Source organism: Dermochelys coriacea, chromosome 24 (assembly GCF_009764565.3).
Source record: "Dermochelys coriacea isolate rDerCor1 chromosome 24, rDerCor1.pri.v4, whole genome shotgun sequence".
Lineage (NCBI taxonomy): Eukaryota > Metazoa > Chordata > Testudines > Dermochelyidae > Dermochelys > Dermochelys coriacea.
This window is the reverse complement of record NC_050091.1, coordinates 14,740,223-14,762,426: the sequence shown is the minus strand read 5'-3', so window position 1 is coordinate 14,762,426 and position 22,204 is coordinate 14,740,223. Positions and strand designations below refer to the sequence as shown.

General features: G+C 47.2%; 1 protein-coding gene and 1 pseudogene across 1 annotated transcript in view; both read right to left on the bottom strand.

Moving 5' to 3' along the window:
• Positions 1-2,624, bottom strand: part of LOC119847701 (trypsin-3-like) — a 41,593-nt gene extending 38,969 nt beyond the window's left edge. The window contains exons 1-2 of the mRNA XM_043502304.1: positions 2,619-2,624; positions 1,442-1,582 (exon numbers count right to left, since the gene is read on the bottom strand). Of these exons, the coding sequence (XP_043358239.1) occupies positions 1,442-1,582; positions 2,619-2,624 (147 nt within the window). The remainder of the gene's footprint in view (positions 1-1,441; positions 1,583-2,618) is intronic.
• Positions 2,625-13,194: 10,570 nt separating this feature from the next.
• LOC119847702 lies at positions 13,195-19,887 on the bottom strand (annotated as a pseudogene).
• Positions 19,888-22,204: the final 2,317 nt, after the last annotated feature.

Below are 22,204 nucleotides of genomic sequence, written 5' to 3'. Positions count from 1 at the left end.
AGAAACGTAACATTTCAACATGAACAAAACATTTTGGGGGCATTTTTTCCACATTGGGCATTAAGAAATTTCAACTTTCTGAAATCCCTGCACAACAGATTCTTCCCATGACCTTGAAATGTCTGAATTCCCCATGGAATGGGAGTCCCAGCCCTGGTTTATGAGCACAAACTGTGTCTCTCTTTGTTAATCTCTCCTGTCACAGCTTCTTATCTGGGGTCAGTCTGAGCTTTTTCCACCCTTTGTCAGTGATTGCTAGTATCTATTTCCCCAAGAGTTCAAAATTGCAAGTCTGGGCCCACCCAAAATTGTGAAATTGGCATAAAAATCAGATGATGTAAAAAAACAAAACCAAACCAGTGTTTATGTATTCACAGGCTTTTTAGTCTGTAAGGGTCAGTTTCCCAGCTTTCTTTCCCCAAAGCCTAGGTCTAAAAAGTGATTTTTTCAGACAAAAGCTCAGATTCTTATGGAATCACATGACTCCCAGAACTCAAGGCTTTAAGAAACACACCCACCCTCATGAGATGTCATAAAAGCATGGGAGATTTGGGTCACTGGGTCTCACTACTGCCAAGTCTTGCAGTTTTACCCTGAGTCTCATGGGAATGTTAATGGCTACAGTGCATGTAAATGTATCCATCTAGGAACAAAGAATGTCCGCCAGACTTAGAATATGGGGACTCTCTCCAGAGAAGCAGTGACTCTCAGAAGGATTGGGGATTGTGGTGGAAAATCAGCTGAACATGAACTCCCGGGGTTTGTCTACACTACAGACGCTACAGCTCCATTGCTGTACCTCTGTTTCTGTAGCTCCATATAAGAAAGCTTGAACTCCATGAGACGTCAGAGTTCATGACTTCAGAGCAGTTATAGCCACTTACGCCACCAACACTAATGCAAGAGACCAGAACAAAGACTTGGGCGCTATTTATGGCATTTAAATACCCGTCTCATAATTTTTAATCCAATCTCATGATTTTTAAACCTCTCTCACAATCGTCAGGCTGATCTCATGATTTTTACAGCACTCTTGTGTCTTTCAAGCTAATTCCATGATTCTAAACCAAATCTCATGATTTTTAAAGCCAACCTCTGATTTTTTAACCAATGTTGTGAATTTCAGACTGATTCATGATTTTTAAGCCAATCTCCCCATTTTAAACCAATCTCGTGATTTTTTAAAGCAATCTCACAATCTTCAGGCTGTTTCATCCTTTTTTTAAACCAGTCACACATTTTTAAACCAGTCTCAGGATTTTGTCAGGCCTGGTTAGTAACTGTTGGCTGCTTTGGGATGACCCACTGCAGCTCCCCCAGCGCACTTCCACCCAGGCCAGCTCCCCCCACCCCATCCCGCATCCCCCAGGTGCCGCGGCAAAATGAGGAGAGGCGCGGCTGGGGAGTGTGTTTGGTGGGTTATGTGGCAGGCGGGACGCACTCTGAGCTCCCAGTCCGATCTGGCACACTTCCTCCCTATGGTGTCCCGGCAGGGCTGTCCCGGCAGGGCACAGACAGACTTCCGCCAGGAGACCACGCCCTGCAGCTGCCCATTGCAGACCAGTGGGCCTTCTGAATCGCCCTGCAGAGAGAGACAACATGGAGCCATCAGCAAAACACAGCCATGCTCTCCATATGCACACACAGAGCAGGGCCTATCACCTCCAGCATGGGGCAGCAAGGAGACACACACACACACACGCACACACACACATACATGCACACACACACAGCAGGGCTCATTACCTCAAGCATGGGGCAGCAGGGACACACCCATAAACACACAACACACACACAGGGCTCATCCACTCCAGCAGGGGGTGGCAGGAACACACACACACGCGTGCACCACACACAGACACACAGAGCAGGGCTCATCCCCACGAGCAGGGGGCGTCTGGAACACACACACACACAGACACACACACATCCCACAGGAAGGGTTTGAAGAGCAGAAATGGGTTTAGGTGGTTTGAGCTTCCTATCCCTGTGCTGGGGATCAGGCCCAGAGGTGCTGGAACTAGAGGTGCTGGGCAACCCCCTGGTTTGAAGTGGTTTCCATCAATTTTGTACAATAGGTCTCGTGCAAACACAAGGCGATCCGAGGTTGTACCAGGCAACGTATTTCCAGTAGGGATAGGGAGGCATTAATGCCACTGGGAAAACCTCCAGTTCCCATCACCCATGTTCCAGAAAGAGGAATTCCAACAGGAACTGCTGTAGAGTAGGGGGTTAGGATGATCAGGGGAATGAAGGGCAAATTTTACAAGGGGAGACAGAAAGAGCTAGGCTGGTTTAACCCAAAAGGAAGTCCGAGAGGGGATCTAAATGCAGAATGGGGAGTGGGGAGGAGGGAAATACCGAGGAGTGAGAAGAGCTAGAGACCAGCGTTGGCACAAAAATAAATGGGGATAAAGTGGCTATGGATAAATCTAGGCTGAGACTTAGCAGAACGCTACTAACCATCGGAGGAGGGAGGTTGTGGAACAGAAGCAGGAAGGCAAAAAACCTCATTAGTTTGAAGATGGAGCTCTATACGTTTCTACGACTGAGTTGCCCATGGTAGCAGGGACTGAACATGATGCCCCAGGAGGCCCCTTCCAGCCCTATGATCTTACGTTCATCTCTTCTAACAGGGATCAGGGCTGGAACCAGGAAGGATGCAGGTTTTCTAGGTTGCAGGAAATCCCACAATTTCAATCCCCCCCCCACCCCCCGCGCAAATTTCCCATGAAACAAATTCGGGAGGTCGGGGGGAGGAATCCATTTCAGGTTGATCAGAACTTTTTGCTTTTGACAAAATCATAGCGTCATAGATATATGGGGCTGGAAGGGACCTCAGGAGGTTGTCAAGTCCAGTCCCCTGTGCTGAGGCAGGACCCCCCAGAAATCTAGACCATCCCTGACAGGTGTTTGTCCAGCCTGGTCTTAAAAACCTTCCATGACGGGACTTCTGCAAGCTGCCTTGGAAGCCAATGCAAAAGTTTAACTATCCCAGGAGTTAGAAAGTTTTTCCTAATATCTACCCTAAATCTGCCTTGCTGCACATTAAACCCATTGCTTCTTGTCCTACCTTCAGCGGACATGGGGAACAATTGATCACCGGCCTCTTTATAACAGCCCTGAACATGTGTGAAAACTGTTCTCAGGTTCCCTGTCAGTCATCTTTTCTCATGACTAAACATGCCCAGGGATTTTAACCTTTCCTCACAAGTCAGGTTTCCTAAACCTCTGATCATTTTTTCTGGTCTCCTCTGGACTCTTTCCAACTGGACACAATTCTCCAGCTGAGGCCTCATCATGCTGAGTAGAGCGGGACAATTACCTCCTGTTTCTTTCATATGATGCTCCTGTTAATACACCGCAGAATGATATTAGCCTTGTTCAGATCTGCATCACAGTGTTGGCTCATGTTCTATTTGAGATCCATTATCACCACCCGATCCTTTTCAGCAGTGCTGCCACCTAGCCAGTTATTACCCATTTTGTAGTTGCGCATTTGATTTTTCCTTCTTAAGTGAAGTACTTTGCACTTGTCTTTACAGAATTTCATCTTGCTGAGTTCAGATCAATTCTCTAATTTGTCGAGGTCATTTTGAACTCTAATCCTGTCCTCCAAACTGCTTGCAGCCCCATCCAGCTGTAGCTTCTTACTTACAGAAGTAAGCTGTAGCTCACGAAAGCTTATGCTCAAATAAATTTGTTAGTCTCTAAGGTGCCACAAGTCTCCTTTACATTTTATCAGCATACTCTCCACTCCATGATCCAAGTCATTAATGAAAATATTGAAAAGTACCAGACCCAGAACTGAGCACTGGAGGACACCACTAGATTCACCCACCCAGTTTGGCAGTGAACTATTGATAACTACTCTTTTAGTACAGTCTTTCAACTAGTTGTGCACCCACCTTCTAGTAATTTCATCTAGACCACATTGTCCTAGCTTGCTTATGGGGGGACTGTGTCAAAAGCCTTTCTAAAATGAAGATATAGTTCATCCAGTGCTTTCCCCCATCTACTAGACCAGTAACCCTTTCAAAGAAGGAAATTAGGTTGGCTTGGCACAATTTGTTCTTGACAAATCCATGCTGGCTATTTCTATAGCCATATTGTCCTCCAGGAGCGTACAAACTGATTGTTTAATAATTGGTTACAGTATCTTTCCAGGCATTGAAGTTAGGCTGCCTGGTCTGTAATTCCCCAGGTCCTCTTTGTTCCCCTTTTTAAAGAGAGGAATTATGTCAAAGCAGACTTTGATTCCCTCAGGGAACTGATGGGCAGAATCCCCTGGGAGAATAACATGAGGGGGAAAGGAGTCCAGGAGAGCTGGCTGCATTTTAAAGAATCCTTATTGAGGTTACAGGGACAAACCATCCCGATGTGTAGAAAGAACAAATTTTTGCACAGAAAAGCAGAATATTTACTCGTGGGGGAATCCTCGCCACTGGGAATGAGCAGAATTCATGTGTGCACACATAATTTTTTTCTGCAGAAAATATCTTCTGCCAGAAAGTTGCTGCAGTTCTGCCTTTTGCTCACCAAGGACTGCTGTGGCACTAGAGCAGAGCAGCTGCTCCTGAGCAAGCCCCAGCTGGGACAGGGAAGGGAAGAAGAGATATGGGGGGAAAGACTGGGTGGACACATGGGGCTGCTGGGGGAGGGAGGTCACAGACTGGAGTTCATAAGGGCTATTGGGGGAGGACAGACTGGGGCAGGGGCTGAATGGGATTGGAGGTGCAGGGCCACATGGGGATTGGGGGAGGGGGTGCAGGGCCACATAGGGGTGGCTGAGTGGGGGCACAAGGACACATGGGGAAGGGGGAGGGGGCTGTCTGAGGGGGTTCTGGGACAGATGGGGACAGGGGGCAAAGGGACACATGGGCATGAGAGAGGGAGTGCAGGGACATATGGGGGTGGCTGAGTGGGATGCAGGGCCACCTGGGGATGGGGGAGTGGGTGTCTGAATGGGGGTGGAGGGAAACATGGGAACAGGGTCAGATGTGCCTGACTGAATGGGAGAGGCTAGGGGTCAGTCAGGGTCTGTATGGGGGTGGCTGTCTAACAATCCCTCCTTGTCGCCCCAAAAAACCTGTTCCATATTTCTCCCACCCACACCCAGAAACCCTACAACAGTGTTTCCCAAACTTTTTTGGCCACGGAACACCTGGTATATATTTATGGAACACTTCTGATATTATTTTGTAGTTGTTTGGTTTTCAAATAAAAAATTGCGTTATTTATGCTCAAATATATTTTATTTTATAAAACAAAGCAAAAATAGAAATTTAAAATAACTTGAACTGGCAATTTCTAATTGGAAAGTGCATATAAAGTAGTACAAAAATCAAGTGCAAGACCCTTTTTTTTAATTACGATTCTTTCACGGAACCCCTATTCACATCGTGCGGAACACAGTTTGGGAAATGCTGCCTTACAGGTTCACTTGCAGGCTCCTTCCCTCTCCTTCAGTTCCTCCATTATCCCTGACTCCTCCAAGCCTTTGCACTGCTTCTGAGGGGGGGAGGCAGGAAATATGGTTCTATATTGTAGTTTAAATGAATTACTCAAAGATCTGTATTTATATGGCTTGGAAGGAATCTATTTGACAAACAAACATTTCCTGAATCTTTTTTATTGTCTGTTTTGTTACAGACATACTTGCTGACAGGTATTTTGAAATAAATTACCAAAATAATTGAAACTGATGTGATTATATTGTGTTATTTTGACAAATAAAATATGCAGAATTTTAAAATATTGTGGGCAGAATTTTTAGTTTTTGGTGCAGAATTTTTATATTTGTTTTTGGTGTAGAATTCCCCCCAGGAGTAAATATCGTAGCTGATAAACATAGGCCAAACTCTTTTCAGTTCAGATTCATCCTACATGGCCCATTTCCCTTCAACATCCAGCAGCAGCAATATTATCCCGAGGGTTGTGTTATCAGAAATGTTATCAATCAATTTTCCCCAAGACAGTTGGCATATCTAGTGCATGTCACACTAGCACAGGGTCTCTATCTAATAGCTACACCACTTATAAGCTCAGAGGTACAGATGGCTGGAACATTTCCAGTGGAACAGTTTTCCTTCAGAAAATGACATTTTGTTGAAATGGAAACGTTTCACAGGGAACGTGTTGATTTCAACAACATTTTGTTTGGAAAGAAATTGAGATGATCAGATTTCAGAGTAGCAGCTGTGTTAGTCTGTATCCACAAAAAGAACAGCAGTACTTGTGGCACCTTAGAGACTAACAAATTTATTAGAGCATAACCTTTCGTGGGCTACAGCCCACTTTGTCGGATGCATAGAATGGAACATAAAGTAAGAAGATATATATACATCTATATATACATCAGAGAAGGTGGAAGTTGCCATACAAACTGTAAGAGGCTAATTAATTAAGATGAGCTATTATCAGCAGGAGAAAAAAAACTTGAATTAATATGCAAACTAGATACCATTAACTTGGATTTGAATAGAGACTGGGAGTGGCTGGGTCATTACACATATTGAATATATTTCCCTAAATTAAGTATCCTCACACCTTCTTGTCAACTGATGAAATGGGTCATCTTGATTATCACTACAAAAGTTTTTTTTGCCTGCTGATAATAGCTCATCTTAACTAATTAGCCTCTTAAAGTTTGTATGGCAACTTCCACCTTCTCTGTATGTATATATATATCTTCTTACTATATGTTCCATTCTATGCATCAGATGAAGTGGGCTGTAGCCCACAAAATCTTATGCACTAATAAATTTGTTAGTCTCTAAGGTGCCACAAGTACTGCTGTTCTTTTTGAGATTATCAGAGTGGAATGTTTCAATTTTCATTTTGAAATGACTTTCTGTTTCAATATTTTAAAATCTTATTGAATGTATTTTAATTCTTTACAAATTAAAAATGGGAATGAAGCGCCCTGATGGTATCAAAATGAAACGTTTCCATTGATGAGAAACAAAGATTTCTTTTTGGGAATATTTCAACTTGCTGGGAATTGCAAAACTCGCAGTGGTGGTTCCATTTTGGAATGAAAATAAATTTCAAAATCACAGAATGTATTACAAAAGATTCTTTGAGTTTAAAGCATATATAAAATATATAAATTTTAGAGAGCATCATTTCTAATATAATGTTAATTCTTTTAAGAAAAATGAGAAAACAAAAGATTATTTAAAGAAAACCAAATCAAAATGGCCCTTTCCGATAATGTCCAACGCTCTGGTCAGACTGCCTATCCCCTGAAGCACCATGCACCTTTTGGTGAGGAGAAGTTAGTGGATAATGGGAGTCCCTGGCTGTAAGCATCATGGGAAATGTAGTTTGATCATGGAACCCAGGCCTCAGAGGAGACCGCTTCATTTCAATCTTTTTTTAAAATGAATTTGCATCACAACCAACACATTCCTGTGGAAATTTTAAACTTTGACAAAATGCCATTTTCTGATGAGAAAACGTTCCATCCGAAAAAGTTTGATAGTTTTAATTATTTGTATTGTGGTAAAGCCTAGAAACGCCAGTCACTGACCAAGGTCCTGCTCTCGTGAGCATGTGTAAATTGTGATTTCCAGAGATTTATAATTTAACCAAGTCTGGGGGAATTTTCATGAGAACAACAAAAGGCACCTCCCTGACCCCAGGGCTATTCCTTTGCAAAATGTCAAGTCCCTACTACCAAGGCACTAGAGCACTTCAAAAAGTGGTTGGAGAATTGTTTGAACATTGCAAAAATGTGTTGATTATAACACCTAGAGTCAAGGTTACCTAACACTTTCCATAATCAAATCCTGTTTTCAGTGGCTGAAAGTTTCGCCAAACTTTAACTCTTCATGCTGAGATTTTCCACACTTGCTCTCTGAACGTACTTTGGAAAGATCCAGTTCAGCCATTTCCAAGAATGGGGTTCAGGAATGATAGGTCATTCTTGCGATGATCAGCAGCTCCATGGTGGTGGTATCTGGCCCCCATTACAGTAGTATCCGAGCACCTCCCAATTTTTACCATATTTATCCCCACAGGTGAGGCAGGGCAGTGCTATGATCCCCATTGTAGAGAGTGAGAAACTGAGGCACAGAGAGGCTAAGCAATTGGGCCAAGGTCCTACAGGGTCCTGCAGCAGCAGACCAGAGATTAGGAGCCATGTCTTCCAAGTACCAGCTGAGCAGCCACACTGCCAAGCCATCCATCTTCATTGAGTGCCTCATTCCACCCCATAATCCCCCCAATAACAGAGCAATGCGCCTTAGGACACCATAATCATCCCCAATAACAGAAATGCCATGTTGCACCCCACAATCACCCCAATAACAGAGCAATGCCCCCTCATAACCCATAATCATCCCCAATAAAGAGCAATGCCCGCTTGTACCCATAATCACCACCAATAACACAGCAATGCCCCTCATATCCCATAATCATCCCAATAACAGAGAAATGCCCCCTCGTATACCATTTGGGGGAGGGATAGCTCAGTGGTTTGAGCATTGACCTGCTAAACCAAGGGTTGTGAGTTCAGTCCTTGAGGGGGCCATTTAGGGATCTGGGGCAAAAAAAATTGGGGATTTGTCCTGCTTTGAGCAGGGATTTGGACTAGATGATCTCCTGAGGTCCCTACCAACCTAGATATTCTATGATTCTATGATAATCACACCCAATAAAGAGCAATGCCCTGTCGCACCCCATAATCATCCCAATAATAGAGCAATGTTCCCTTGTACCTCATAATCACCTCCAATAACAGAACAGAGCCCCCATTTCATCCTATCAATGCCCCCAAAACAGAGTGATCCCACTGGCAGCCCATAATCACCCCAATAACTGTAAAATGCCCCAAGCCACCACCCTATGTTGCTCCCCAAACCACAGCTATTTCCTTTCCACCCCAGCGCCCTGATGCCCCCAGCTAGGCATCCCGAGAACAGGGACTGGACTGGCCGTGCTTCACCTGTGGCCCTCGGGAGCAGAAGAGGCTCCTGCGGTTGTGTCTTGGACAAAATTAAGGATCCTCCAGGATGGGCCACTTTATATGCCAGAGAAATAGGCTGTCCCTGTGAGTCAATGTGATTGCCGTATCTGGGGAGCTGCCCCACATATCGGCATCTAGGTGACTCTCTCTTCCCTCAAACACTTGGCTTCAGTAGGTTGGATCCCGGGGAGTTGTGTAAGCAAGCCAGTCTTTGTTCCCGCCTCTGTCCTCTGCAGGGGAACCCGGCAGGATTTAGCTCTTGGAAAGGCACCTTCTCCATTGCCGAAAGTGACTCCCTGAACCTTCCACCCTGCTGTGGAGTGTGTGCCTTCCTCTTCCTTACCCTCATCCTCTTCCTCTTCCTGGTATCCTGACCCGGCGTAACTCTGGGTATTGATTCCTGGTTCTGCTCTCAAGTTTGGCTCCTACCTCTGATCTCCTGTAACCAGAACCTGCCTCCCAACACTCGACTCTGGGTTTGCTCTTGGGCCTGCCTCAGACTCTGATCTCCCGATACGTAGCCTGGCCTGATTTCCCAACTCCTGCTTTGAGCTCTAGGTCAGACTGCCCACGTCCTGCTCATGCAAGGGAGTGGAGTGGGCCGTAAAAACAGCTGCTCAGTTGCTTTCTGGCTGCTGAGTTGCAGGCCTGCCTCCATTCAAATGCAAAAATGGCCCTCTGACAGCTGCCGCCTGTGTGCCGGTTGGTCATTGACTAGGAGCTTCCAGTCATCGCTGTCCCGCTCCCTTCATCGATCACCACAGGACTTGGACATGGATGTGAATGTGGAATACTACAGCTGTGCGCTGTAGTAAGAGGAGGGCCTGAAACATAAGCCCCTGTATCAGAGGCCTGGTATGAGGCCTGAGACTTGGGCTAAAGTAGTCAGAACTTTACTGATATAAAGCAATGTTAAGTTGTGAGCAAGAGGCAGGCCCTGCGCACAAAGTCTGGCAAGAACAGGGCTGATATTGCAAAAAGACACATTCCTAAGTAATGACAGGTTTCAGAATAGCAGCCGTGTCAGGCACAAGAAAATATCTGCAAACACATGCCAGAAAGGTGATACCAGAACACCTTGATACCAAACACATTCTCCAAAGATAACAGGAACACCCTGATCCAGGTGAAGGATACAGTCAGGATGACAGCATGCTGGATAGAGGTGTTTTGATCGAACCAACATGTACAAGGTAATGGTTGGCGCCCTAATACATCAGAGGGAGGCACCCTGATACGTCAGGGGCAATACGTAATTTGTTTGTATCTGTGTATAAAGATGTATCTCAGAGGCAGTGTCTTTGGCCAGCCAAGGGGGCAGTGGAAGACCCTACCACTGACTGAGCTGCATCCATTGTCACGGGCATACATGTCTTAGTATCCTCATAGAGTCTGCCAGGTGCTATTACCGTGCTTTGTCAACAATAAACCTGGCCGGGCGCGTTCGCTGAAAACCGAGTCTTGTGGTCTCATTGGGAAGTTTGATCGGAGCCTGCTGTATGGGCTATCTGGCCAGAGCCAGTGCAGCACGCAGAGAGAACACACCCACACAGCCGAACATCTGACGACATACGCGATTTCTTTTAATGTGGAGACAGGAGCAATGGAAGCTCCCTAAAAGTGGGGGCCACCCATGTCTCAAAAAAGGCCCCGCCCTCACGCCTCCCCTTCCACCCTCCCCCATGCCGCCCCTTCCCCTGATCTCCCGCCCGCATACCACCCCTTCCCCCGATCTCCCAGCCTAGTCCTGCTCCTTCCCCCTGGGGCCTCGCTCTCGCACCACCTCTTCCCCCCATAAATCCCAACACCCTCTCACTCTTCTCTGTTGCTCACCGCTGTTGCTCACCCTTACAGCCAGTAAAAAGTGGGATGGCATAGCCCCATGGCCCCCTGTCCCCCCACCCCGGGGACCCTATGGGGAAATGCCATTCTACACCAGTGTCCACACAGTGCTTGGCAGGATGAGGGTCTTCATCCAAACCCCAGGAAACCAAGAGATCGCCATCCTTCTGTAGCCTTCATCTGTCTTCTCAGCCATTGAGAGAAACTGTCTCTTTGTTTGCCTGCTCTGTCGTTGAGAACGTATGGGAAACCCAAGCCCTCCACCCACTAAAATGGAGAAGGACCTTGTGGGAAGGATCCCAGCATTTCAAGACCCAAGTAAGACATCAGGAAACAGAGAAACGGTAAAGGAGGAAAGAATGTGTGACAGCCCGACTGCTCTTATTGGCCACTGGTGGACCCACCAGTAATCATTTCGTAGAAGATGAACATGTGTCAATTTTGCTGAATTGTTTCCATCAAAATTAACACACACACCCCCAAAAATTCCAAAATAATCAAAACATTTTGTTTCTAAAATTTCCGAACAAAACAGTTCCCAATTTTCACTTCCAAATGACTGTTTATAGATTTCCTTTAACTTTTAATTTGAAAAAAAAAATGTTTAAAAATGCTGAATGTCCAAATGAAACATTTAGTTTCAGATCACACTAAATGTTTTGGTTGATTCCAAATGATTTTTTTCCCAAAATTGCCAGTGAAGAGAAAAATCCATTTTCTGCCCAATTCTCTGTGTCAATTTTGATATTTTGGATGGGAAAAATCTGTTTTGATGATGTGAAAACAGTTCATTGGAATATTTTGTTTCAACTTGATTATTTTGATTGATTTCTTCTAGACCTTTATGTGACATTGAATACTAATTTTAACAATATATTTAATATTCGATATAGTCGATAGAATCATAGACATGTAGGGATGGAAAAGACCTCCACTGTCACCTAGCCATTTCCACATGTCCATGCAGGATCCATCTATCCATCCATAAATAAGGAAGCATTATTTACTCCTTCTCATAACTTAAGAACTAGGGGTCACCCAATGAAATTAATAGGCAGCAGGTTTAAAACAAACACAAGAAAGCATTTCTTCACACAATGCGTGGTCAGCCTGTGGAACTCCTTGCCAGAGGATGTTGTGAAGGCCAAGACTATAACAGGGTTCATAAAAGAGCTAGTTAAATTCACAGAGGATAGGTCCATCAATGGCTATTAGGCAGGATAGGCAGGGATGGTGTCCCTAGCCTCTGTTTGCCAGAAACTGGGAATGGGCGACCGGGGATGGATTCCTTAATGATTCCCTGTTCTGTTCATTCCCTCTGAAGCGCCTGGCAGTGGCCACTGTCGGAAGACAGGATACTGGGCTATATGGACCTTTGGTCTGACTCAGTATGGCTGTTCTCATTTTCTTATGATTTCATGTTAACCTACCCACTCATCCATCCACTCACCTACCCATCTCTCTGTATTTTGTGCTATCCATAAAGTGATAGAAATGTATGGATGGAAGGCACCTTGAAAGATCATCTAGTGAAATCCATGCCCTGTGCTGAGGCAGCATTCGGTACATTTCGACCATCCCTGACAGGTGTATGTCTAACCTGTTCTTATACACCTCCAGCGATGAAGATTTCACCATCATCCCAGGTAACCTCTTCCAGTGCAAACTCTGCTTAGAGTTAGAAAGTTTCCCCCAGGATCTTAGATTTCATATTTTAATGGAATATCAAAGTCAAAACTCAACAACTCAAAATGTCTACGCTACAGGCGCTGTAGCTATGTTGCTGTAGCACCGTATGACAAAGTTTGAACTCCATGGGACGTAACACTTGGTGACTTCAGAGCAGTTGTAGCCACTTATGCCACCCATTCCAATGCAAGAGACCAGAACAAAGACCTGGGCGCTACTTATGGCATTTTAAAACCAGTCTCATAATTTTTAATCCAATCTCATGATTTTTAAACCCATCTCACAATTGTCAGGCTGATCTCACAATTTTCAAAGCGATCCCACGATTTTTACAGCACTCTCGTGGGTTTCAAGCTGATCCCGTGATCCTAAGCCAAATCTCATGATTTTTAAAGTCAACATCTCAATTTTTGAAACAATCCTGTGAACTTCAGGCTGATTCATGAGTTTTTAAAGCAATCTCACAATCTTCAGGCTCATTCATGCTTTTCAAACCAGTCACAGATTTTTAATCAAGTCCCAGGACTCTGTCAGGCCTGGCCCAACCGCAGCTCCACCACCCCAATCCCACCCAGGCCAGCTGCCCCCACCCCATTCCGCATCCCCCGGGTGACCGCCGTGAAATGAGGAGAAGCGTGGCTGGGGCATGTGTTTGGTGGGTTACTGTGGCAGGCAGGATGCAGTGTGAGTTCTCAGTCCGATCTGGCGCACTGCCTCCTTATGGTGCGCCTCACCCACTGGGCAGCTTTGCAGACATTGGCGTACACTCTGGGCTGTCCCGGCAGGGCACAGACAGTCTTCCCCCAGGAGACCACGCCCTGCAGCTGCCCATTGCAGACCAGTGGGCCTCCTGAATCCCCCTGCAAAGACAATGCAAAGCCATCAACAAAACACAGCCATGCCCCCCCGTGTGCACACCCCCCCCGAGCAGGGCTCATCCCCTCCAGCACGGGGAAGCAGCATCACACACAAGAACACACACATGCACAGAGCTCATCCCTTCCAGCAGGGGCGACAGGGACACACGGACAGGAAGGGTTTAAAGAGCAGAAATGGGTTCAGTTGGCTGCAGCTGGCTGCAGCTGCGCTGGGGATCAGACAGGCCCAGGGGCTGGATGAAGCCCAGCCCATAGGGCTCGGTGTGGCCGGAGGGCAGATCTGCTGCTCTTCCACGGGGCACAAAGGCTGGCTGGGGCCAGGGGCTGAGTGATGACGGTCCCTCAGGAGCAGGCTGAAAAGGGTTTGCAGGTCATAGGGGATAAAGAGTATTGAGCTGTGTGAGCTCCGACATCTGACACATACCCCTCTCTCTGGGTTGCCCCCTTACCTTGCACGTACTTATGCCGCCCTGTTCCACACCAGCACAGAACATGTTCTCCGTGATCCAGCCCCAGTAAACATCCTGGCACCTGGCCTGGCTGATGCTATAGAGATCTGCATGCTGCAGGATGGCTGGGGACTGCCCTGGGCAATGACAGAAAAACAGGAGTTCATGAGCAGGGAACAAGGTGCAAGAGAGGAAAATTTGGTGTAAGACCTTCAACTGGTATAAACTGGCATAGTTCCAGTGACTCCAATGGAGCTAGAGCCAATTGACCCCAGCTGTGATCTGGCCCCATTGACTCCAATGGAGCTACGGCCGATTTCCATCAGCTGGGATCTGGCCACATTCATTTTCCAAAAAAGGAAATTTTTGATGAACGGAAAAGCCAAAAAACCAAATTGTTTCATTTAGATCCAGTATTTCATGTCATATTATAATATTTCATTGTCATTTGAAGCACATTTGTAACATTTTAAAATTGTTTTGAATACAAAAGGAAAGGAAATTTCAAAAGGAAATCTTTCAAATAGAACAAAAATCAAGCCACTGTGTTCCAGTGTTTTCAAAATGCAAAGTTTTCACTTTTTTCGGAATTTTTTTTCTGAAATGAATAAAAATTCCCTGAATTTATGGGACGCTTTGGTGTTGTCGAAGTTGAGTTGTCCACTAAAAATCATTTTGGATGAAAATTTTCCCCCAGGAGAAGCCAAAGACCTTTGTGATCCCATTAACTAGGTCTCCTTAAAGAGCTTCCACCCCCTCCCCAAGCTGAACCCAACCTCAACCCCTCCCCTCTACACCCCAGCATGCCATACTTTGGGGGGACCTGATAGTGCCCCATCCTGACACGATGCATGGTGTTCCAGGAGAGGGACAACGGGTAGCCAGGTTGATCATGTTCACATAACTGTTGAGTTGAGCTGGCGCATCCAACTCCAGAAGCATGAAGTCATTGTCATGACGGCGGAGGTTATACTCTGGATGCACGAAGAAGCTGCGGATTCTTCGTATCTGTTCTGTGCCTTCATTCACCCGTAGATTATAATCCCCCAGATGCACCCGCAGGGAGCTGCATGGAGAGAGGACAGAGGAAGAGATCAGTGGGCGGCAATTCAAAGGTCATATCGAGCAAGCAACTAGAATTGGGCCAATAATGGATTTTCGATACTGGAGTAGCTTCTGAGACCGTATCATCTTAGTTCTCCAAGAACTCAGTTCAACTCCAATCTCGTCCAATCTCGTGTTTTTCTTGGCATACACTCCGCAGAATTGATCAGAGTCACGTGTAAGGGGTGGCTATGGGGCATACCACAGACCTGAAGAATACAAGTATTGGTTACTTTACATACAAGTTTAACTCTATTCTGATGCGTGCGTCCTCCATTTTACATGATATCATGCTCTTTATGGTTGGCCTGGTTATTTTCAGGCCCAATTCCTGTACATCTCATGCTTTGTTCTCATGCCACATGTACACAGCACATTTTGCTGACATTATTGTTTCTTACACCTGGTTCTACACAGGTGAAATGAACAATTTGATGACTTTGCCCTTAATTTGTGAGACATTTTGGTATTATCAAAGCTGCAGTTTTCACCAAAATCGTGAATTCCTTCTCCTTGGCTTTTGGGTAGGGTGACCAGACTTCCCAATAATATAGGCATTGTCCCAATATTAGGGGCTTTGTCTTATATATGCAAATATACCCCACCCCTGACATTTTTCACACTTGCTATCTCCTCAACCACTTTGGGACCAACTTAATTCAGTTATTTTTCTTTTCCCTTGTCCTGGGTCACTGTGGCCCGCTCATGCAAAATTAAACCAATGTGCAGGAGCACTGAGAATTTCAAATAGTCAAATCTGGGTCTAAGAGTTTTGTGCTTTCCAGCAAATTGAAAAATCGGGTGGCAATAGTTTGTTTCAACTGTCGCAAAATAGTTCTGAAAATAAACTAACAGGGCACTTTGAAAGAAAAAGTTGCGAATGGAAAAATCAAAAGTTTCAAAAATGCCAACATGAGACATTCCGATTTTTAACGTATTATTTATATGTTTTAATCAGTTTTTCCAAATACAACAAAGATACCAGCTTCATCGTAACAGCCAAAGAGAGGTAGGAGAAAAGGAGGGAAGGGGAAGGACAGATCTATCTGCAGGACCTGCAGAATTACAGAGCTCTAAAAAAGCAGCTTGAATTGCTTTCAGTTTTTCAAGCTGTCCCCTTCTGTGGAATGACAGGTGTTTGTTCCAGGGCTTAAATTCTCATTGAGTATTTCCCGGAGGTCCCCACAGCCCCCCTCCATTCGGGGCTCCAGGCTTCAGCTGTGGGATGGGGGCACTTGGGCTTTAGCCCCGCTGGGTGCGCCAGGGCTTCTAGCTTCACTGCTCTGGGAGTCCCCGGGACTCAGGGCTTCAGCCCCGCAGGGTGCACCACGGTTCAGAGCTCCTGGCTTCAGCCATAGGGCCCAACGGACCCCTGAAACCAGCAGGGGGCCACAGATCCCCCCAGTTGAGAACCAACAGCATCAGGTTGGAGTCAAGGGAAAATATTTCCCGGAGCTCCGCTCCATTCCATCAGTTCCTAAAGCACCTGCACATGAGCTGCCAGTGGGATGCTACAAGGCCTAAGCTGGTGAGCGTGGAGGCGGGTTTCCCTCTGCACACGCCTCTGGGGAGACCGATGCTGGCGTGCTGCGTCCGTGCTGGGGTGGGCACATCTGAACAAGGATGCTGGAAAACTGTAGAGGGTGCAGAGAAGAGCCACAAAAACGATTTGTGGGCTAGAAAAAATGGGAGGAGGATGGGGCTGGGGATTCAGGGGTGCAGAGGGAGACCTGGGCATGGATAGGGAACACCAAGGATGAAGATAAGGACTGGGGATGTGGGTTATTCCCATGCATCACCCTCTCTCCTTCCACCCCCACACTGACTTACCCAATCCCTCGTCCTCCGCAGTGTGCAGCAGTCAGCACCCACTTCGGGGCTATCAGGCTCCCGCCACAGATGACATGGCTGTTCCTCAGGAGAGCCACCTAGTAGGGCCGCCAGCCGAAGGGGCAGTTTCTCCCCCCAACGATCCGGTTTCCCTCTGTGTCTGAGGCTGCAGTGGAGAGTGGCAAACGTCAGCTGAAATCAGGGCAGGGGGAGGGGCAAGCATCAACTATGTCCATACGGGTTGGCCGGTGGCAGGAAGACCATGAGCTGCTGCTCTCACGTGGCCATTGAAAAGCACAAGGCGATCTGAGGTTGTACCAGGTGAGGTATTTCCAGTAGGGATAGTTAGGCGTTAATGCCACTGCAAAAACCTCCAATTCCCATCACCCATGTTCCGGAAAGAGGAATTCCAACTGGAACAGATGTTGAGAAGGGCACTAGGATGGTCAGGGAAACAAAGGGCCGATCTTACAAGGGAAGATGGAAAGAGCTTGGCTGGTTTAACCCAAAAGAAAGCCAAGCCAGCATCTGATTGTTCTCTCTAAATATAGTGTGTGTGGGGGGAGGGGGGAACACCAGGGAGGGAGAAGATCTACAGGAGATGGAGACCAGCATTGGCACAAGAACAAATGGGGATAAGCACCATGGATAAATCTAGGCTGAGATTAGAAGACGGTTACTAACCATCGAAGGAAGGAAGTTGTGGAACAGGAGCAGGGGGGCCGGGATAGCTCAGTGGTTTGAGCATTAGCTTGCTAAACCCAAGGATGTGAGTTCAATCCTTAGGGGGCCATATAGGAATCTGGGGGGAAAATTAGGGATTGGTCCTGCTTTGAGCAGGGGGTTGTACTAGATGATCTCCTGAGATCCCTTCCAACCCTGATATTCTATGAAAGCCTCCTGAGTTTGAAGATAGAGCTCAATACATTTCTGCTACTGAGTTGCTTATGGTATCAGGGACTGGACAGGAGGACCCTTTTAATGTTCAAACAATTTTCCAACCACTTTTTAAAGTGCTCTAACGCCTTGGCAGCAGGGACTTGAAATTTTGCAAGGGAATTTTGCCATGGAGTCAGGGAGGTGCCTTTTGCTGTTCACATGAAAATTCACCTAGATTTGGTCAAATTATAAACCTCTGGAAAACACAACTTACACATGCTCAGGAGAGCAGGGGTTGGTCAGTGACTGCTGTTTCTAGACTTTACCGCAATCATAGGCACCAACTTCTCCTCTGCCCAGTGTGTGCTCGACCCCAAACACTGCCCATGGCCTCGGCCCTAATCCACCCCTTCCCCAAAGTCCCCGTCCCCTTCGCACCCCCATTCCACCCCCTTCCCCAAGTCACTGCCCCTGCCCTGCCTTTTCTCTGCTTCCTCCCCTGAGTGCACCTCATCCCCACTGCTCCCCCTCCCTCCTGGAAAGTCCTAAGTGCCGCCAAACAGCTGTTAGGTGATGGGGCAGGGGGTGGGAAGCACTGGGAGGGAGGGGGAGAAGTGGGGACATGGCATGCCCAGCTGGAGAGAAGGAGGTGAGGAGGGGGGAGCTTGGCTGCCTGTTTTTCCCCTGTGGGTGCGCCAGCCCCAAAGAACCCACGGAGTTGGCACCTATGATCACAAATAGAAATTGTGACAAAGTTCCTCTTCTGGTGGGTCCTGCGCTTTCCGGCGGATTTGTTCCCCTCAGAGGGTCATGGCAGCCCTCAGTTTGGTCAGGGACAGGCCGGAGACCTTCCCCTCTGATATGACTCACAGACCAGGTCAACTCCTCTTGTGTCAAATAGGGAGTTGGGGGGGGAGGGGGGCTGGAGGGAACCTGGGCCTGCCCTCTATTCCGGGTTCCAGCCCAGGGCCCTGTGGATCGCAGCTGTCTACAATGTCTCCTGTAACAGCTATGTGACAACTACAACTCCCTGGGCCACTTCCCCATGACCTCCCACCAGCACTGTCTTTGTCCTCACTGCAGGACCTTCTTCCTGATGCCTGATGGCGTTTGTATTCCTCAGTCCTCCAGCAGCACGTCCTCCCACTCTCAACTCCTTACACGCTTCTCCCTAACTGAAAAGGGGTCTTTCTTTCAACCAGGTGCCCTGATTAGCCTACCTGCCTTAACTGGTTCTTGTAGCTTCCTAATGGGCTACAGGTGTCCTAATTAGCCTGCTTGCCTTAACTGGTTCTAGCAGGTTCCTGATTGTTCTGAAATAGTCCCTGTTATTTTACCCGGGAAAAGGGACCTGCTTAATCTGGGGGTAATGTATCTACCTTCCACTACTCTCCTGTAGCCATCTGGCCTGACCCTGTCACAAAATATTTAAAACTATCAAAGTTTTTCGGATGGAACATTTTCCAATAGGAATTTGCCATTTTGTCAAAGTTGATAATTTCTGTGGGAATGTGTTGGTCGTGATGCAAATTCTTTAAAAAAAGTTGAAAACAAAGCTGTCTCCTGAATGGACTGGGTTCCACAATCAAACTACATCTCCCATGATGCCTCACAACCAGAGACTTCCATGAGGCATAAACTTCTCCTCACCAAGTGGTGCATGCTGCTTCATGAGATAGGCAGTCTGACCAGAGCACTGAACATTATCAGAAAGGGCCATTTTGATTTGTTTTTATTTTTTTAAATAATTTTTGTTTCCACATTTTTCTTAAAAGAATTAACATTATATTAGAAATGATGCTCTCTAAAAGTTATAGATTTTTACATATGCTTTAAATTTAAAGACATAGAAATCTGAGTGAAACAGATTTATTTGTTTCCCCAAAAACCATTTTCTATTGAGGGAAATTTCAAAATTCTTTTCTTCTGTCCTGATTTGGGATGAAAACAGATTGTGAAATCATGCCTCCCTGCCTGCTCTACAAACAAAAAAGAATAATCAGACACTGGGACGGAATATATTAATTAATTTTCGCAACCCATGGAATCCATAATGGCACTGTTGGGAACTTGGCTTTTCATAAGCAGCAACCTGTATTAAACAACGTCTCTGAGACATTCCTGGAAGGGCCTGCAGTGAAACTGCAGAACCTTCTCACCCAACCCAACTTTGGCTTCTCATTTGACTCTTTTTCCTACCTGCTGCTGCCCCGACTACCAGCATTGCGATGATCAGCAGCTCCATATCGGTTGTAGCGATGGATACGGTCATCGGAGTCACTGGCTTTACTGCAGGAAAAGAGATCAAAAGGGAATTATTGGCCACAGGCGTCTAGAGGAAGACAGATGCCTCGCAGGGAAGGTGCGCCCTTAGGATTCAGGAATGCCAGGCTTGAGTTCCTGTTCTTCCACAGGCTCCCAAAAGCAAGTGGTTTCTCTGCAACTCCGTTACCCTGCCTGTACCTGGAGATGATAGCACTGCCTGACATGGGGAGGGGAAACACACTGTAGTCATCTGTTGGCAATGGAGGCCCAGTCTCCCCCAACTCAGCTCCATCTTCTACTTTCACCTGGTCCCAATCACCCCCAGGGGCATCTTCCATGGAAAGATCTGATCTGGGGAAGGGAGGGGGAGAGGGAACTAAACTCAACCCACATGACAAAAATTTCTATGAGCTGGATTGAGCTCACCCCTCTCCCACTAGTTTCCCTTCTAACGTGTCACCCCAATAACAGAGGAAGGCGAAACCCCCATGACCAGCTTAATAACAGAGAAATTAATAGATCTAAGGTGCTATCTGCCCTCATTATGGTAGTATCTGAGCACCTCCCAATCTTTGCCCTATTTATCCACACAGCTCCTTGGTAAGGCAGGGCAGGACTATCCCCATTGTACATATGAAGAAAGTGAGGCATAGAGAGGATAAGGGATTGGGCCAAGGTTCTACAGAGATGCATCAGCAGAACAGAGATTAGAAGCCATGTCTTCCAAGTACCAGCTGAGCAGCCAAACCATCCATCTTCATCAAGTTCCCCATTCCAGCCCGTAATCCCCCCAATAAAAGAGCAATACCCCCTAGCACCTCATAATCACCCCCAATAACAGAGCAGAGCCCTAACTCCCTCCCATCAACATCCCCAAAATGGAGCAATGCCCCCTGGCAGCCCATAATTACCCCCATAACAGCATGATGTCCCAATCCACCACCCTATGTTGCTCCCCAAACCACAGCTATTTCCTTTGCCCCCCACCACCATGACCCCAACAAGACATCCCAACAACAGAGGCTGGACTGGCCCTGCTTCACCTGTAGCTCCTGGTGAGCTTGGGAGCAGAAGAGGCTCCAGTGGTTGTGTCTTGGACAAAACTAAGGATCCTTTGGGATGGGCCATTTTTATGCCAGGGAAATGGGCTGTCCCTGTGAGTCAATGTGATTGCCATATCTTTGGAGCTGCCCCACATATCAGCATGCAGGCGACTCCCTCCGCCCTCATGCTCCAGTAGGTTTTATCCGGGGGAGTTGCAGGAACAAGGCTTTGTTCCTGACTCTGTCCTGTGCTGGGGATCCCGACAGGAATTAGCCCTTGGAACAGCACCTTCTCCATTGCCGAAAGTGACTCCCTGAACCTTCCACCCTGCTGTGGAGTGTGTGCCTTCCTCTTCCTTACCCTCATCCTCTTCCTCTTCCTGGTGTAAGGGGACTGTTGGCCCCTTACTAAAACTCAGTGGGGATTTTGGTTGGCTAGCTCCCAGGACCAAAAGGAAGGGGAAGGGTTGATTGAAATCAGGACCCTGAGACTGACAGGCCAATGAGGGAATCAGGAGGGTCCCATCCTCCCTGTGAGCTGGAATTGCCTGGGTCAGACAGAGTGGGGCCGAGCTACCGGGAGAGCAGGGGTCCTAGCTGAGCTGGGGAGCAGGGCCGCGCTGGCCAGAGAAGCAGAAAAGCAGCCCAGGGAGCAGGTCAGTGCTGGGAAGAGAGGTGCAGGAACTGGAGCCAGAGGGGCCAGAAAAGCAGCCCCGGGGGCTGGTGGCAGAGCAGCAGCAGCAGTCGAGTTGAGGCAGAGTTGAGCTGAGGCATTGTGGAGCTGGAGCTGGAGCTGTCCGGAGCCAGGTGCAATGAGCAGCTGGGGAGAGCAAGGGGGACCCTGGGCAGCAGGCCCAGTGCAGGGAGACGCCCCCAGTCAAGAGGCCTGGCAGGCCAGACTGGGAGAGGGATCGTAACCTCGATGGGGGGGCTGACACTGGGCAGAAGGTTCCTATCACCCAGAGCCTGAAGACGTGTGGCCACCGCCAGAGCAAGTGTCCGACCCGCGGCATCAGCACAGCCAGGGCCTGGGCAGGAGGCCTGGGAGGTGTGAGGAACAGGCTGAACGGTCCTGACATCCCAGAGATGCTGGCTATGACCTCCCTGTGCCTCAGAGCGGCATGATGCGTTTTCCTTTCACCTTTCCCATTTTTCCCTTAAGTTTTTTAATTAGTTGCCTTTTAATAAATAGTCTTTGCTTTGACCTGTATGTAATGATCAGGGGGTCAGGGAAGCATCCAGTGTGCAGAGAGC